The sequence below is a fragment of the Neopsephotus bourkii genome, unplaced genomic scaffold, assembly GCF_033783945.1.
Source record: "Neopsephotus bourkii isolate Nb327-2 ecotype Australia unplaced genomic scaffold, CSIRO-AGI_Nbou_v1 NB_593, whole genome shotgun sequence".
Lineage (NCBI taxonomy): Eukaryota > Metazoa > Chordata > Aves > Psittaciformes > Psittacidae > Neopsephotus > Neopsephotus bourkii.
The window spans coordinates 1,683,907-1,701,914 of record NW_026901094.1 but is presented as its reverse complement, the minus strand read 5'-3'; the positions used below and the strand labels follow the sequence as shown (position 1 = coordinate 1,701,914).

General features: G+C 50.8%; 1 protein-coding gene across 1 annotated transcript in view; it reads right to left on the bottom strand.

Moving 5' to 3' along the window:
- The window catches only part of MEGF6 (multiple EGF like domains 6), a 38,787-nt gene extending 38,326 nt beyond the window's left edge, over positions 1-461 (bottom strand). The window contains exon 1 of the mRNA XM_061351644.1: positions 181-461. Within this exon, the coding sequence (XP_061207628.1) occupies positions 181-331 (151 nt within the window). The 5' untranslated portion in view covers positions 332-461. The remainder of the gene's footprint in view (positions 1-180) is intronic.
- Between the last annotated feature and the right edge of the window lie 17,547 nt (positions 462-18,008).

Sequence of the window (18,008 nt, the reverse complement as noted above, 5' to 3'; positions counted from 1 at the left end):
AACTGATGGAGAGAAACTCCTTTCCCTGGAGCAAACTCTCAGAACGACCAACCCGCCTGTGATAACGCAAAGGGGTGGTTCAGATACAGCTCCATGCGGGGCAGCAGATTCCCCCCCCCCCCCCCAACCTCTCGGTTTCTCTGTCCCCCACCTCCCGCATCCCCCTGCCCTGCTCCGTACCTGGCCGAGGCGGGGATCTGCCTGCTTCGTAGCCCGCCCGCCCGGTGTAGCAGGGGTAGCAGCTCCTCCAGAGGTAGTGGTAGTGCTCGCCGCCGGCGCCGGGGATGCTGCCGAGGGCGGCCGCGCACCACAGCATCACCCAGAGCCCCATGGCTCGGCGGGGCCCCGCGGCTCCCGCAGCCCGGCTCCGCTCTCCCTGCGGCGGGACGGGAGGAGGAGGAGGAGGATGAGGAGGGCGCGGGGATGCCGGAGGAGCCGCTCTGCCCGCAACCGCGCGGTCCCCGCCGCGCCGCCCCTACCCCCGCCCCGCAGGTGAAGCCAAACCCGGCCGAGCCCTCGGGAGGGGCCCCGCGGGCGGAGCGATGCCGCCGACGGGGCGGGTTTGTGCTGACGGGGAGGCCGGGACCGGCTGCGGGGACCAGCGGCAGAGCGGGAGCGGGGGGGGCTTCCCGGACCCCGGGCTCGGACAGTGCTGGGCACCGGGAGCGGGATGCCGGGGGCACCGTCGGGGCGGGCGCAGCGCAGCAGCGGTTTCGGTGCCGGGGCTCGCCGTGACCTGCCGGAGGGCAGCGCCTGCCCGCCCGGCCCTAGAGCCTCCGGCAGAGCCACCACAGAATGCCACGGGAACCCCTCGAGAGCCCCTTTACCTGGAGCCGCAGCGGGGGCTCGGTTTTCCAGCAAATCCCTGCTTTTCCCCGGGTACCTGATGCTTGGCAAGTGCCCTGTTAAGGATCACGCCTCCCCGAGCAATGAAACTGCCACAGGCAGAAAAACCTTCACTGGGCTGTGCTTGAAACCATGAAATCATCAGCTCCATCACCGAATTTAAGCCCAAAGGAGGAACAGCCCCTCCAGTGAAACCTGTAATACCACCGTTTCCTGTGAGCTGGAGCCTAGAACTTTATTTTACCTTTTTCATTAAACAAGAAGCACAAATGGCTCATTGGATTTTCCAGGGGCCAGCTCAAAAGCTCTCTTTAGCTTCCTGGAACGTTTTGAAACGATGTGCTTGCAGGGCTGAGCTGGGCCTGCCACTCGGACACATTTTAGCAGTGTGATTTGGCTGTGGTAAAATTCCAAATTAAAACTCGTGGTTTAGGCTGCAATGAATAGAATTCCATGAAAAGCTTTTGAAACACGGAGAGAACGTGAATCCAGGAGGAAAATAACAATTTAAGGCTATTATAGAATCACCGAATCAATCAGGTTGGAAAAGACCTTCAAGATCATCAAGTCCAACCTTTACTTCAGGACTGCCAAGTCCACCACTAAACAATGTCTACTGCTGCAGTGGCTTCCAGAGGAAGGTAGCCTCTGGTTATGAGTCCCCTTTGCAGAGTGCTCCAAGCAAGAGCAACTTGCTGACATCTCAGGGATCTCTTCAGCTCATCTTCACAACACCCACCCACTGCAACAGCTCACATGCTTCTCATTCTGAGTGTACCAAAAATATCCAAGAGGAGACAGGGCACAGTAGGGGCAGGAGGAGGGGAAATGCTGGAGGGGCATTACCAAGAGGCAACAGAAATCAGGCCACCACTCCCCAAGTCCCCCAGTGAACCATCACTGACTGCAGTCCTACGCTGCCATCCTATTAGAACACCTTCAGATCTACCAGATACTGCACCCAGTTAAAAACAACGCATTGCCAGACATCAGGAGTTGTCACTGCTGCCCGGGTTGGGTCCTTGGGGATTCTCCCGCCGAGCAGCGACATTTAAGCCGTTACAATGGCCAGTGTTGACATTTTCCCTGCACTGTTTCCAGCAGCGTTGACACACAGAAATGGGTATTGCCACAGAGCCATGCCAGGCGGTGCAGACCCACCTCCTCAGCTCAGCAATGTCATTAAGACATTGTCTGTCTGAAACGAGCCTTGCCTGCACTGCGGATGAATCCCAGCGGGCACAGCTCTCCCAGGGACTCCCTGAGTCCACAGGCACCACCTGAGGGGCCCTTGCCGCTGGCTCCACGACCTGGAAATTCCTCCTGCACGGGCACACGCAGCTCCCAACAAGGAGCACTGGCTCCTCGGCCTGCAGAAACGAACGCTGGCACAGGCAGTGCTGCTCAGCAACGCCTGTGACAAACTTGTTCAGTCTCACAATTCCTCAGACTGTTAAATAACCCCAAAGAGCACTGAGAGGCTCAGACTTTTCCAGACAGCTCTGGCCTCCAACACATGGACCCAAAGTCCATCAGGCTCGAACATAAACTGAATTGTGCTTATGTAATAAGTTATGCTTGGCCAGGTTTGCGCCAGCTCGAGCTTCCTTGTCACCTAATTTACTTCAGCTGATTAAGTACTAAGAGCTGGTTCGAGTATGGCAACACATTACAGTCAGCAGCAAGTCGTTACTGCTTCCTGAGGAGTTAGCTGGGAGAGGCATCCAGAGGGTTCTTGAAACAGGGACCGAGCTGGACCGAACCCGTTCCTCTCATGGAATTTCATTCAGATTCAGTCTCAGCATTAATAAATTGTCATAAGGACCTGAACAAGTTACAGCTGATGATGTGGTACTTTGCAGTTCAAAGGCGTGTTACGTCCCGGAGTTAATTCATCCCTGCACAGACATGGGTCAATGTGAATGTCAGTGCTTCTGTCTTCATCCAAAGATTACCTAAACCTTGAAACAAGTTTCTTCTGGTGCTTGAAAGGATTCTCCAGTTAAAAGGAAATCACCGAATGGAGAGTATAAAAGAGGGCAGAAACATGCAAGAGGTGGATGAAACAGGGAAGGAGAGCTGAGAGGGGGATTCTCAGGTTCCCTCTGTCACCTTGTGTGGTGTGTACAAAGCACGTGGCACACGGCTGGCATGATGATGAGCAGTGCAGGAAGCTCTGTTGCTCCTGGCTCCTGAATCCCTGCACACAGAGGAGCCAGCAGTGATTTGTGCTTCACGAGTTCTGTTTCAGCATCTTTTACCTGCTTACCCTTCCGGGGGCACATTTTGCCCATTCAGGGTTAGCTTTCACCCTCCACTACATGGGGCTACTGGGAGCCAGGTTTTCTTTCATCTTATCCATCAATTTTAACCAAAGAAGGTACCACAGAAATAGCTTGGAGGAAGAAACATCCCTAACGTTATCGCATGACGTTGTGTAGCAGGGCCTCAAGAAGACATTGTCCAAACAGCACTTGAGCTCCCCTAGAACTTACCACACCTCAAAACATGTTCTAAAAAAGAAAACCTGTTTGCTTCCTGTAAAAACCCCAACCCATGAGCTCCAAAACCACCCCACAGACAGCTCTCCCATGATAGATAAAGTTACAGGAATACTGGAGAGGCTCATGGTTACGAGCACAACCATCCTGTATCCAACAAAACAGAAACCCTCTCCAAGCACTGTGCATTACTGATACTGGTAAATCACATGAGCATTAGCAGTGTCTAAAACACATTTCTTTGCAACTCTAGTTCATCAGCGCAGGTTCGAACCATGTAAATAAAGATGAGAGCTGGTCCCAAGCATCCAGGGACTCAGTGCCAGTATCAAGTGAGCTGGGCAGACAGATGGGTACAAGAGCAAATTGGCTCCTTTCCTGGTAGCATTAGCAAAGCAGCCCAGGACTGAATAAATCCAAGGGAGGATTTTCTTTATAACTGTAATCCCTTTGGCTCAGAAGGGAAAACAGACCGGAGAGCCAAAGGCTGCTGCTGCCCGTCTGCCTGCTCATGGGGAAGGCCAAGCCAGGAGTCGTCCTATAAGGTACCAGGAGAGATCTGAGCCAGCACTGTGCACACACACGTACATGCAATAGACATGTCCCAAGCCCATCCTGTGGCGGATGTTGCAGGAGTGGGATCCTGTAGCTCAGAGGATGTCTTGTGTCACCCTCTCAACTTGACAAATGTGCTAAGGACTGGGCAGCCAAACATTTCCAAGTCTTATATTTCCTACATTTCTTTCCCGAGCTGCAGAAGAACATTTACATTCATTTTAAGACCAGTCATAGCCAGCCCTGGTATAAAATGAATTCCCTTTTTAGCCCTTTGCTCCTGCAATGGTATCCCCCTCCTCCCGTATTTCTACTGAGAGCAGACATAACTCAACATAACTTAAACCAATTCAGGGCAGGAAAAGCAGCCAGCTCCCCCTGAGCTATAGCATCCCTCTGTTTCTGAGCAGAGTTTTGGTTCGGAAGTCCTTGTGTAGCCAAGATGAGCTGGTTTCCTTCAAAAGATACCCTACCTTAGGAGCAGACGCTGAGTGTTGGTGGTTTTCTGCCTCCCCACACAAAGCATCCTGCTGATGTTATTCCATAGCTATTTGTTTAGCAGATCCTTTAGCGAGGAGGACTACGAAGAGGCCAGCCTGACATCACCCCGAGCCAGGAACCGAGTCACAAGGGTGAGGCAAAGTGAACTGCAGGCCTCTGAACCCACGGCTCCGCTCCTCGGACCACCCTTGGGAGAGATGCAAGGTCCAAACCGTCCTGCCCAACACAGAGCCAGCAACAGGCTCCAAATACCTAAGCTCATGTTTTGAAGCCCAGGCTGCTTTATTCAGGCTCCATCAGGACTTTGACCAAGAAAAGCTGAATATTTTACAAACTGTAAACATTAATCAGTGCCTTCTGTCTTTGCTGAACTCATCCATCTGTACAAACAGGGATCTAATCCCCTCCGTTCTTCCCCATACGTGCATCAGCACTCGGGGTACAGGGGGAGAGTTTATCTGATGTGAATATAAAATGAATGTAAAGAGTGGTGAGCACAGCAGGGTCCACCCTGCCCCATCAGTAAGGCTGGTGGAGAAGGGCAGAGTAGAGAGAGGATAACAAACACCCGCTTTGCAGTGTATAGAGATTTGCACTTGAGCAGGACAGGAGGATGTGAGGGATGCGGCCCAATGTACATCCTGGTCTCAGTTAATTCAGGGCTTAATCTTTTCCATGCTCTTCTTTTTTGTGAAATGAAACCTGCAGACAGAATAGATGCTTGCAGAAGGAATAAGGAGCTCCAGGAGGACGATGGCAAAGGGGTTGCCATCTCCATTACAACAAGGGGGAGATAGGGCCACATGCCAGCTCCATGGGCACGACTAATTACAAGTAATTCCAAGCATATATACAAAGGGATTGACATTGTCTCCTCAAACCCAAGAGAAAAAGGGATTGTTTGTTTCCACCAAAATCCTGACGCTCTTCATCATCCGAGAAGCTAATCCTCATCAGGGGAATTCTGGGGAAACTGAAAATATTTGAGCTTGGCTAAGATAAGGGCAGAGCTGTTTATTTCACACATCTCGGCAGTGGTACGGAGCCAGGAAATACTTCTCAGTTATTTTCAACAAAACAAGACAAATGCACCAAATTGGCAAGAAAGTGACATTTTTGTGCAGAATTCTTTCATGTCCGACCCGAGCTCCACAGAAATGCCTCTTTCCCCATTTGTCAGCAATCTTTGTTAATTGTTTGGAATACTTTGGGACTTCTGCTAAGCCAGTCAGTGCTGGAAAGATGCAATAACTCCATCACAAACCAGGATCATCCTAAAGCCATTAATTACTGGTACCCTGCAGCAGGCATCTCAGTGCTGCGGTAGGGACTATGTGTCTGCAGCACCAGTAGAGGTGGCTGTGTCCAGTGCTGCCAGTGAGCCCTGGACCTGCAATATCCTCCCAAACAATGCATCTGTCTTGCTCTCAGCTCCGATAGGCAAATGGCTGTTTGCATTTCTCTGACTCTCTGCTCCAGCCGACCCCAACACTTGCTCAATGATAACACCAGGGAGAAGGGGATAGGGCATCCGCGCAGCAGCAGAGTCAGGCTGCAGGAGGTGAAGCAGCCACACGATGTGAGGCTTCCTCTGAGTACTACAACATCAAATCCCACCCAGTGTTTTCATTTTACACACACAAAACTGAGCCTTCGCTTTCACTTTGGTTGTAAACAGGAGATTTAAAGCGGAAGGCAGGGAACAACATGAAGACACAGACTCCGAAGGAGAAATCTCATTCTTGAAGCAATAAAACACACACCATCGAATTCACCAGGGCTAAGATCTCACCCTGAAAACATCAGTTCTATCCAGGTGAGGCTTTCCTTCCTCACCAAGTTAGATGGGGCTCTGAGCAAGCTGCTCCAGTGGAAAGTGTCCCTGCCCGTGGCAGAAGGCTGGGACTGGACGAGCTTTAAGGTCCCTTTAACCCATTCCATGATTCTATGACTGTCACACCCCTAAGCATGAGAGCCCTATGGATGGATAAAAAGCACCAGAGCACGTAGGACATGAAGGAGGAGAGGGGGAACCCAAGGGCTCTCCTTTGCTGACACAGACCCCCCCGTCCCTACCTGCACAAGCCTTCCCATCCGGCGCCAGGCTCAGCCCCGCCGCGCACTTGCAGTAGAAGCTCCCGATGGTGTTGCAGCACTGGGACTCGCAGCCGCCGTTCCCCACCTCGCACTCGTTCACGTCTGCAGGAGAGGAGAAGGGAGCACAGTGGGGGTCAGCAGCAGAGCAGGACACTGCAGGGGAGCAGAACCAGCCCCTTCCATTGCAGCTTGTTCTGTCGTTAACCTCCCGTGCCAATGAGGATAAACAGCATCAACCAGCTCAAAATGAACCCCCCCCATTACACACCCAAACACCTCATTACCCAAAAGGTTCCTATCCTGGATGAACACAAGCACTCACATGGATAAGAGCGTACTTGTTATCACAGCACATTGTAATGCTCATCTTGTTCATGACAATGAGAAGGAAAACATTCCGTACATGAAACATGGGTTGGTTTAGAAGCTTGACTTTCTTGTCTTGAATCAGAGTGGTAGAACCACTACACCTCTGCACTAAAAATCCTTCCAATAAACCCACACAAGTTGCCTGAACAATGTCACCCCCATGAAAGCTAAACTAAAAACTGAAAACAGTTGACACAGCCCCCAATTTCAATTTTCTATCAATTGTTGTAACTCAAGGTCAGAATAAATCCCATTTTACCCTACCAAAACCAGAGATTCCTCTTCCCTTCAGCAGGGTGCGGGCCAGGCCCTTAATGAACATGGAACACCTTTCTTGAGTTACCTTTTAGAGAGTGACCACTCGCAGGTTTAAAGGGAGGAATCATTCCCTCTCTCATTACCTACCCACAGGCTCCCTCCACTCCTCAGCTTAGCTGGGAACCCAAATGAACCAGAGCCTGTGCATCCCTGACAGCACCGGAGCAGCAGAAAATCCATCTGTGAATCCCTGCTCCCATCCCTGGGAGAGATACAGAAAGCTCAGCCAGGATCTGCCTCCGAAGCGGCAGAGGGACCAGAGACTGGCAGCGGGATGAGGAGCAAACCTTGCACCACATCAGCATCAGGCCATTCCATTACATTCAGTTACAGATCAGAATCAACCCCTGATTAGGAAACGCCAAGTCTGAGTTAAGCATGTGGAATATATGGGGAGGCTTCAGAAAGATTTATCAGTTGCTGGCAAACTTCTGACATTTGGCACTAAGCAAAGCACTCTAGAAATGTATCTGTGCTTCAGAAGCTGCTCCTTTTCTTGCTCTGTAAAGAAGCATTTCCTTCTAAAAAGAAAGTAGAAAAATGGAGACAAATACTGGTTTAAGGCATTTGGTCTGGAGGGAAGAATAATGAGCTGTGGCTTTGCCAGGAGCGCATGCCTCAGCCATACTGTGCTCTGTACATTTCCTTCTGCTACTGCAGATAAATCTGGGTCTCTGCTGCTCACCCAGAGCTCGCTGTCTGGCAGGAGCCAGCCCCATTTCCAGCTGCTCTTAGCTTGGAGCCCAACTTAAGCTCTCCATGGCCAAAGCCAGAGAGAATCCCTTGTCAAGCCATAGGGAAGCAGCCAGGTGAGACAGCACACACTGGTTTAGATGAGTGGTTCCCAAAGTGGGGACCACAGAGCAGTGCAGACCGCCCTGGCACCATCCATGCAGGCATGAGGACACAGAGCATCAAGGGAAATAGGACTTTAGATGCAAAGAAAAGGGGGACATGGAGCTGGGGGCTGCCTGAGCCAGCACAGCAGCACACACACGGCACTCATGGCACAGCAACCAGCAGGGATAGGGACAGGGATGAGGACAGGAATGGGATGGGCAGAACCACCGCCATGCCCTGGGCATCCACTGTTGTCTCCCAGCAGCACTTGCCCAGGAGGCATCCCTTGCAGTGATGATTCGGTACAGAACAGGCCCTAGATCGCTCCTGTGAGAACAATAATAAGAGGTGGCCATGGGTAGCACAGAAACTTGTCAAGTCACAAGGAATTAAATGTGTTACCAGCCAAGAGCAGAGTCAGAGAAGGACAGTGATCAAAACAAGGCTGCTGTGATCAAAGAGAAGCAACGTTTAATTCCCTCAGCCTCTCCTAGTTCAGCCCTGTCTGGGCTCGGAGCTCTGTAGCTCCTTCAGGAACACCAGACCGTGCAAGTGCTGCTCAGAAATCCCAGGACCTGCTGGAGCTTAGCTAAATCCCACGGGTTTATATCTGCCTAATCCCCTCCCCGCAGCCGCCGCCAGCGCTGGGAGAGCCCCATTCATTCCAAGTGCCTCCTGTAGGGCATGTTCCCGGGTGGCTGGTGGCACCCGGTGCTTCCCTGCCTCCTCTCCAGTGATGGATGCTCACACCTTGGGTGTTCACAGTGTGAACAGTAAGAACCCCAGAAACCTGAGCCAGACTTTCAGGTGCTGTGGCTGCCCAAATGCGGTATCTGTTTGACAAAAGGTGTTGCTCTCACAACTGCAAGAGGAAGAGACTCTTAAACCAGTGCTGGGAAGTAGCTGTTCATCAGTTAAAGGATCTTCTATCTGCACCAAAACCTTACATCTCTTGTCCCACTGTGAGCTGCTTTCAAGACAGATGCCAGCTCCAGCAGCTGCACTAATGGGTGGCAGGATGGATCCTGTTTCATGCGTCACAACAAAAGTGATTCTAAGTGAATCTGTGACTGATGCTCACAAACACAACAGCAAATCCCTGCTCCTGCTCTGCCCCTTGCTCCTATATCTGTTATCACACAAGTTTTCTCCACACAAACAGTTCTGGTGGATGGACACATGGACTGGGCAATGCTGTATTTCAAAGAAATGCTTCCTGCTTGCTTATGGGGAGCAGAGGGGGAATTGGGAAGTGAAGGCTTAAGAACCTGAAACCCTGATGCTTCAGGAGTTAAAAGGGCAGCTGGAGGCACTGAAACCTGTCACACTGTTAGCCAAGGGAGAGCAGTGAGAAAGGCCAATGGGTTTGAAGGTCCTTGCACAATGCAAGCAGCCTGCTGGGAGCATTCAGGGAGAACTTTATGATCCAGAATTTGTCTGTCTCAGTCCCACTCATCCCCATAATGGTTCATGGTTTAATAAGCCTCTTGCTCAGCCTCTCACACAGCAGCACCTTCAAGCTGCGCCTGTGGCACCGATCTCTTGCTGCAGAGGAGACCTTTCTGAGGCCATAAATCCAGATTATGACCTTATAAAGGATTAGACCCATAAGGGGAGAGAGAAAGAAGTCTTAAGCACCAAGGCAATTTGGGCAATCTGAAGTATGCTTCCTCGAGTGAATGCCGGCAGCAAACAGCAATGGAGAGGAGTCAGTCACTGAGCTCGAAGGGTGCTATAGCTTTGCTGGGTATGTGCTGGGTGCAGCTGGACTCCAGCATACTCGATGGGGTTTATTTTATAATTATGACTATTTTTTAACAGCAGCTTTTGTATGAAGCTCCCTTTAATCTTTAAATAGCCACAGTCTCAGCAGCCTCCCCATAGCCCTACGTTTCCCCTGAAGATGCAGCGAGAGCAGGAGTACTCTTCTCTCCACGTTCTGTAACAATAAGCACTGTGGTTAGGCTCTGCAAACACTGCTTTCCGTTCCTGAGAGCTTGCATTTATCAAAGCATTATGAAACTTCCTTCCTCCCTGCCTGAAACACGCGATTCATAAACAAAACACGGAGCGTCCTCCATCCCAACTCACCCCACACTCCAGCATCACCACTAACACCCATGCCTCCATCCTGGCTTCCCATGGAAGAGCAGCTCTGAGATACAGCCCCCTCTTGTTCCGAAAAGGGGAAGAGGCTGATGGTCACTGCTTTGCTATCGTCCGTTCAGGGTGGTTTGGCCATCCTGAGCTAGGAGACCTTTGGACAAAGGATACCTTGAAATCACAGCGCACCCCCAGCACAGAGTGGGAGGTTTATTTCGCCAGGCAGCAGTGAATCAGCTGTCACCACCAGCCACATGTCACGGGGAAAGAGCAAGGAAAGGTTGGTCCCTAAATCAAAGCTGAACCTCCCGGAGCCGCGAGCTAACCAGGAGCAGCTGTGCTGGAATCGCTCCTTGGCTCCTACGCTATTCCCGGGAGCTTGTTGTGCATCTTTGAAGCAGCCCATCAGTGCTTCAGAGAGGTGTGAGGCTGCACGGTTCCCTCACCCTCAGTGCTTGGCTCCCACCGAAGGATTCAGGCAGGGGTGCCAGATGCCGCCTAAAGGTACCAGTGCTCCCCTCTTCTCCTTTCCCCTAAGGAACAGCACATCAGGAGCCAAAGGCAGAGCTGTGGGAAGCAGGAATTGGGGCAGGTTTTGTCACTGACCTACCAAACCACGCTGGGTGCTTGGAGCAGCTTCACTGACCCAGGCTGGCCCATGTTCCTGAAATCACTGCCCTGCATCAATCATCTGCTACAGCATCAATCCTGCCTTAAGCCTTACGTTCCCTGACAAACCCCAAACTCGGTTCAAGTCCACTGAAAGGACTGAGATTCTTTCAGTGAAACCAGCACTGGGTTTGAGCAGGAAAAGAGCCAGGTTCCCACTCCCCACAGAAGCCACATGGAACTTCATGCTTCTCATAGGGAATCCAGTCAAAGCACATCATCCTGCCCAAACCCCACAGTACAAACTCAGCCTCAGGACTGTGAGCCCCACTTGGCCTTGGATATCGCACATTTCCCTACAGGACAAGCCTGGGGAAGGAAAGAACACAAGGCTGCACGTGAACAACTGAAAAGAGAGGATAACCCTGGCTGGGGCCTGCATGGGGCTCTGCTCGCTTCTCACTGTAGATTCCCTGCACACCCTGGAAACCAAGTATGGGTCGCCTGGAATCGCACCTACAGGCTCTACCTATACTTGATTTCCAAGATGATGCACAGCAAACATCAAGGAGCTCACGGGAGCCTGTTCCCTGAGAACAGCTTCTTCCTGTCCTTAGTTCCAGTTGTCCATTCACTCTGCCCCCCCCAGAACCCAAGAGCACAGGCACATTCCCATTCAGACACTGGTTATCAGCTCACTTTTCCAGCTCTGTGCCCCCTCTGGGCAGTAATCCCTATGGGCGGTAGGGTGTTGCAATAGCTGATACCCACATTCATTATCTGCCCACCTCTGCAGTGCCCAGGCAAGCCAGAGACAACCCTCAGAGTCCTGTGGTAAAACCACCACTGACCTGTATGATCCATCCCAGACACAGCCTCACCTTTGAACGTTCAGGGAAGCAGCCCATGACTTGTGGGGTGGGCTGTGGTATCAACAGAAATACATCATTTCAGTTAAAAGAAAAGAAAAAAATGAAACTCCATGTTGTTTAGCAGCTTTGCAGAGGAATACTGAGGCAGTTCAGTCACACCCAAGTAATCCCTGTGTTTCCATGAAGCTAAATGCATGCTCTCTGAGCAAGAGCTGTTTCAAACATATCCCCAGTCCCCAGCTGAGTCCAAATCCCTCCCAACATCAGCAAGGGCAGTGACCAGCTCTCCTCTGCACCATCCAGCTCTCCTCACCTGCACTCATCATCATCCTCCCAGCACCGCAATGGCTCAGAAGTGTCCTTTGAAATGCATCACGGTGCTGCCCCTGTGCACAGCCAGGACTGACTGACCTCTTTCTGCAGGACCTGCATCGTTGTGATGGGATTTGGAATTACAGGTAAACCTGGCTTAATGCAGAGCTCAGAGCCTCAGGAGCGAGGCTGAGCAGGATGGGGGTGGTTCCCATCCTGCAACCTCTGGCATTCACAAACTCACTTTGACACCTTTAGCTAGGAAAGGCTTGAGATAAACCACTGATACCTGCAGGTATTCCTGAGGAGAGCCCTCGTGTCAGTTTAAGGAGAATTCCAGCACATCTGGTATTTATGGAAGTTACACACTCCCACTCAAACCGATAACAAAAACCCCACTTTTCCATCTGCCTTCGGGCTAAGAGACCATTAATATTCACAGCCTATTGTCAAGCAACTTTACAAGGTCTTGTAAAAAGCCCTGAAGGAAGCCTACATGCCAAGAGGCCCCGGTTTTGAAGTATCTGGCTTTCCCTGGAACAATGGCTGTCCCTTTCCAGCACACCAGGAAAACCCACCGTGAAGGGACAGAGCCATCTCCCAGCTCAAAGGCACACACATCAGCTCAGTTCTGGGGACTCAGGGCAGAGAATGTGACCCCTGACAGAACAAGGCAGGGTCTTTGTATGTTATTCTGATGACCCACAGGAGGTCAGTGCGCTCCAGGCCACACAAATCATCTCAGCTGTTCCCAGCTCCCTAGGAGGGAGATCAGGGCCTTTGGTGCCAAGGTGCCAACCTCATCCTTATCCAGGTGAGGTTTTACATGGCTTCATTTCCCTTCATTGAGTAAAAGCACCAACGTGCCAGGTGAGAGGAGCTGGCAGGACGTTTCCTCACGCTCCATCGCCAGCTCTCCCCAGCTGAGGATGGCAAAGCTGGGAAGTGCTGCGGTGGGAAAGCTGCATGAGCATCACCTCCTCTCCCAGGAGGGAGGGCAGATTGGGCATCGCTCACTGCAGCTGGGCTGCATCAGCAAACAGAGCGCCAGGAAAGCACGACCGTGGGATTCAGGCTGGGAACGCGACGGTGCCAGCACCAAATTCCCTGTGGGAATTAGAAAATCATGATCAGAATTTAGGCTGTGATTCTCATTGTGACTTTTCTGCAGAGCCAAAAGCCTCCACTGTGCCGGTGGGTTTGACTCTCTTCGCTCTCTCCAGTCCTTTATGTCCATCTTTTCCCCTTTCAGCATCCAAGGAGGCTCTGGCTCTGCCGGGATTTTTCCCACGAGCCGCAAGAGGGACCCAGACGCTGCGGTCGCTTTGCCAGCAGCGGGATGCTGCACCTGGACCGAGAGGGAGCAAGCGGGAGGCAGAACCTCAACTGAAGCAGCCCAGGCTCTGCTGCCGTCTTCATTCTTGTTCCTCCTGCTTTCGGCAGCCCATTTCCTCACCTCGGATAGGGTTGGATTCCTTCCCAATGTGCATGGAATCTGCTGCTGGGACTCTTCCTTCTGCACACGTCTCAGCAGCTCACAACCTCACAGACAGTTGTCCAAGAGCTAAGTACTGGCAGCTCCCTCTACTTGTTCTTCACTGTAGCACATCCTTTGTTATAAATACAGGGGGGTGCATCTCTGAGATGGGCTGCACACTCCAAGCAAGGCATCTGTACAGCCTCCACGCTCCTCCCAGTGAACCATCATCCCAGGAAAACAGAACTCCTTATCTGTAAGATGCAAAGTTCACATCCTCAGCTGGCTCAGCCCCAAATACCTCTCAGCGATGCTGACCCGGTGTGAACACAATCAGCTGGTGGGATGCGGTGTCACAGGATGCCGGACACTTCTGCTCCATGATGCTCCAGGGGACCTGGAGCCAGCGCATTCCCTCTGGCTACAAGAGATCCAGTGCCAATCCTGGCTTCAGGAACCATGCTTATTGCACTGAATGGGTCAGTAGAAGAGTGGGTTTGATTCTTGGTTTTGGAAACTGCCTGTCCAACTTGCCAGCCCTGGGACAACCGTCAGCTGCTGTGTGGCCTGCTGCTATCTAGTGAGAAACAGCATCGCTGCCTTTTCCCATCAGCAGCTTCTCCTTTTTTTTTACTAAAAGGATTTTTAACTGCTTAATTATTTATTACTGCAGAGAGAGAATTCCCATTCCCTGAGCAGTTCAGACCCCGAGAGCTGCCTCCTTCCTCTGCAGCATGTACAACTGCAAGCAAGCATGAGCTGGCAATGCAGAGAACTCCATCGCAAACCCCATGTCAGGTGGGGAAGGGACCTCTCACAAGCCAAAACAATAAACGAAAGTCACTTCATTCTGTTTCACCAGAAATACATCAAAAAGAAACCTGCTAGAGTTTATACAGATGAAAATGGTTAAATTTGGGTGGTTTTTTTTCCCTAATTCCAAGGGGATAACCCTGCAGCTCTTTAATGGGAAGAATTCTCATGGCAGAGGAAGGATGAGGCAGGCTCTGAAGGATCTGCTCCTGAGCAGAGCAGAGAGGCTCTATCTCCTCCCTCTGGCCACAGTGCAATGTAACGGGCTCACAGCGGTTTGGGAAGCTTATGTATTTTCCCATCTTTCCACAGCTCCTAACCACATCTCACCCTTTCCCACCTCACCATCGATAAGCTCAGTGTCTTTCCATGGAGTATATCAAATGCTCAGACTGCCTACGCCCGTCTCCTCCTGCTCTGCAGTAGCAGAGCCCCAGTAGATAGCCAGGACAGGCAGCACAGCCAGGAAATCCCTCTTTCCTATTTTCCCCCCCCAAAAGAGAGCACAGCCTCTCAGGAGAACATGCCTGATGGGATCTGCCGTGGTCTGCAGGGAGCAGATTATCTTGGATAGCTCTGTAGCTTCCTGCAGTGCTCAGATAAAACTTACTCAGTGCAATGTTCATTGCTTTCCACAGGCTTCTTTGTTCACCCGCAATTTCTTCTGCGATTTTCTATCCAAACTGCCATCATTTGCACTTTGCTGCTCACTTACATGTACTTTCTTAAACACTTCTGATGTGTCTGGTCTTTACCATAGTCCTTATCTCATAAGCCACAGAGCACAGGCTGTATCTGCTGCGATGGGAAGGGCAGGTCATTTCTGCGATGCTTGTTAAGACATGTTGAGGTAGGAAACACAACAACGAGCACGAAGATTCACAATGTACGTGCACATACATCTATATTTATGTGCACTGCCTGTTTTAAGCCAAGGCTTGGAGAGTTCCAGAAGGAACAGACTGGGGACCACAGGTTCATGTTATCACAGTGGTGTCATTCCCACACATACCAACTGCGCACGTGCAACCTGAAATCCCCTGCTTAGCAAGAGCCAACTTTCCAGAGCAATTGCAATATCATTTTTGGCTCCTGTTAAACTTCTCACAGATATAACTATGTGAGAAGGCCACATTACATTCAATCAATAGCACAGTTAGGGCTTTTTTGAACTTAAAGCTGCTTATGGCAGTGAGTTGACCAACAGTGACCATAAACTTCACAGGTCTTTTTAAACTGGACAGGATGGGCTGTGCCATGACAAACCCCAAAGGATTCTGTCTGCTTGTTAAGGAACATGAAGCTCCAGCGCTCCAGTGGTTCAGTTCAGGTAAAACACAACAGAGATGCATTTGCTTCATTCCGTTTTCAAGCTGCTCCAGGACAAGGTCTTTCCAGTGAAGCAGTGACCCAGGATCACACCCGGGATCTTCCCTCTCCAAGGCTGTCCTCCCGCTCTCGAGACCTGCTCCTGCTGAAGGCGGAGGCAGCAGCCTGACCAGAGTAACCTTAGACTCCGTGCTTCTGCCATAAAACCTGATGGACTATAAATACCCCTCGGAGTGGAGAGAATTCTTTTTTGACACATTATATATAATGGTTGCAATATAAAAATGCACTGCTCTTGGCAGGCTTTCCAAGGCTTCCCTTCGGGAGCTCCGCAAACGGGCTGGTGTTTGATGGGGTTTTTTCCCTACTCTGCAGCCAAAACTGCATTTCAGGGAAAGGCGGGGAGACGGCTCTCCTGGGATGGAACCTGTATGCCTCTTACGGAGACGCTGAAGAGGCTTTCTTCAGAGTTTCCAGACCCCTGAAGTGACCTCAGCTCCATGAGCTCACGGATGCGTTCGCCAGGGCTGAGCTAGGAAGGTGTGAGTGTCAGCAGCGGGTTTGTGCTGCTCTTCGTTGCTTCTCAGGCCAGGGTGAAGCTCTGTGCTCACCAGGCAGCCAGTGACCTTCAGCCCTGTGTCCCCATGATGTGCCTCTGAACAGAGCCTGGTTAAATGGGTCTGCTCTCCTGCTCCCACAGCAAAGCATCCAGGCTAGGCCAGACCTAGTGCCACACATCTGAGGAGGTGAGGCAATGAGCAAGGCCAGGGCTCTGCTCTCACCAGTGACATTGCCCTGGTCCAAAGCCAGTGAGACCCACACAGAGTCAAGCTAAAAGTGATCCAAACCTAGTGGAAAGGTTTAGAAGAAACACTGGTGCAAAGCTGGGCTCTAAAGAGCCCAGACAGGGACTGGAGATGAGTGGAGATGTGGGCTCCAGATACACCCCAGCCTCACCGCATTGCCTTCCCATGGCCCAGGCACGTAACCTGCCACTCTGGTCTCTCCAGCCAAAGCATCAAAAGACATACCTACCTCACGAGTCCTGCTAGCTGTGCTGTTTCATGCATCCGAGTCTGTCCATGGCTTTATGAGCTGCTACAGGGATGTGGCAGAGCTGCTCAGCTGTGGAAAGCACCCTCCTGCGATGGGGATCAACACTTGTCTCTTAGCAGAAGACTGACCAGGATAAAGAAATCAAAGTTCTCCTCTCATTCAAAACAAGAACAAAGCATTCACATCAACATAATGATTCCTATTGCCTCCGCAGATGACAACCCCAGTGTAGGTACCAGGGAAATGCACCCACTGGTGGTCACAACGATGCTGCAGGGTGAGTGGAAGCAAGTGAATTTCAAGAGAAATGAACAGACAAGGTGCGGGTGTTAGGCTAGGAAGCCCCAGCTACCCCTACAAACAAACCACAGCCAACCAACGGAGAAGGCTCCGCTTCCAAAGTAGGAAGTGAGAGGTATGGGCACGAGAAGAATTGGATTGACATTCAGACATTTCACTGCTCAGGTTTAAACTGAATGTGAATCCTAAACCAAGCATCTGTCAAAGCTCTGAAGCATCGGCCATCCAGATACTGCCACTTTGTGGCTGGAACAGAGTCAGAAGTGCTCAAAGACCATAAAGCAGACTCTGACCTGGGGTAGAAAGGTTGTAACCAGAAGGGTCAGTGAACACAGTTGTTCTTTGCCCAGTCTTTCTAGGCACTTGGCAGCATTTTGACTGTTCAACGCCAACACAGAGGGTACCTCTCCCTTGGGACTTGCTCACTCAGCTCCTGATGCACAACGGGCAGTACACATCTTACTCTGAACTGGCAATGCCATGGGAAAACAGAATCCTCTCCTAGTCTCTTTGTCTCCATATAATTAAGTTCAATATGACAAAGCATCCAAGGGGGCAAGCATTTTGTAAGGTTCTCAAGAGCTGCAGTAACATTAATGTTCTAAAACTATTGATCACTGATCCCGTCATTTATATTCCACTACAAAAGCACCTCACATCCCCAGATGCACAATAGGTGTCAAGAGTAAGAACCTTGAAAAATACATTGAAAAAGTTACAATAGCAAATGCCTTGTTTATGCCATAATTGGTATTAGGCAATTAATGGTGGGATGAAACATCACATTGCTTCTGCAAACAAAAAGCAATGCTGTTTAAAGAACGTTTAATGAGCGCGTTTTATGTTGTCCTCAGCAAGTTCACTGCCAAGCCACAAAAGACATTTATACACGCTTCCTTTTGTCTCTAATGAAAGGGTCATTGCTACCGGCCTCTTGTTAGATTCACAAGTTGAAAAGGGAAGACAGAAAAAAGCACAAATGTGATGCTTGAAACTTGAAATTCACCTCTTGAAGAAGCAGTTTCAGTTCAAAGCTCTTTGCTCGACAGGGACATTCAGCACTGTGCAGGCCATCAGAATGAGAGGTGAACCAAATCAGAACCAAACACC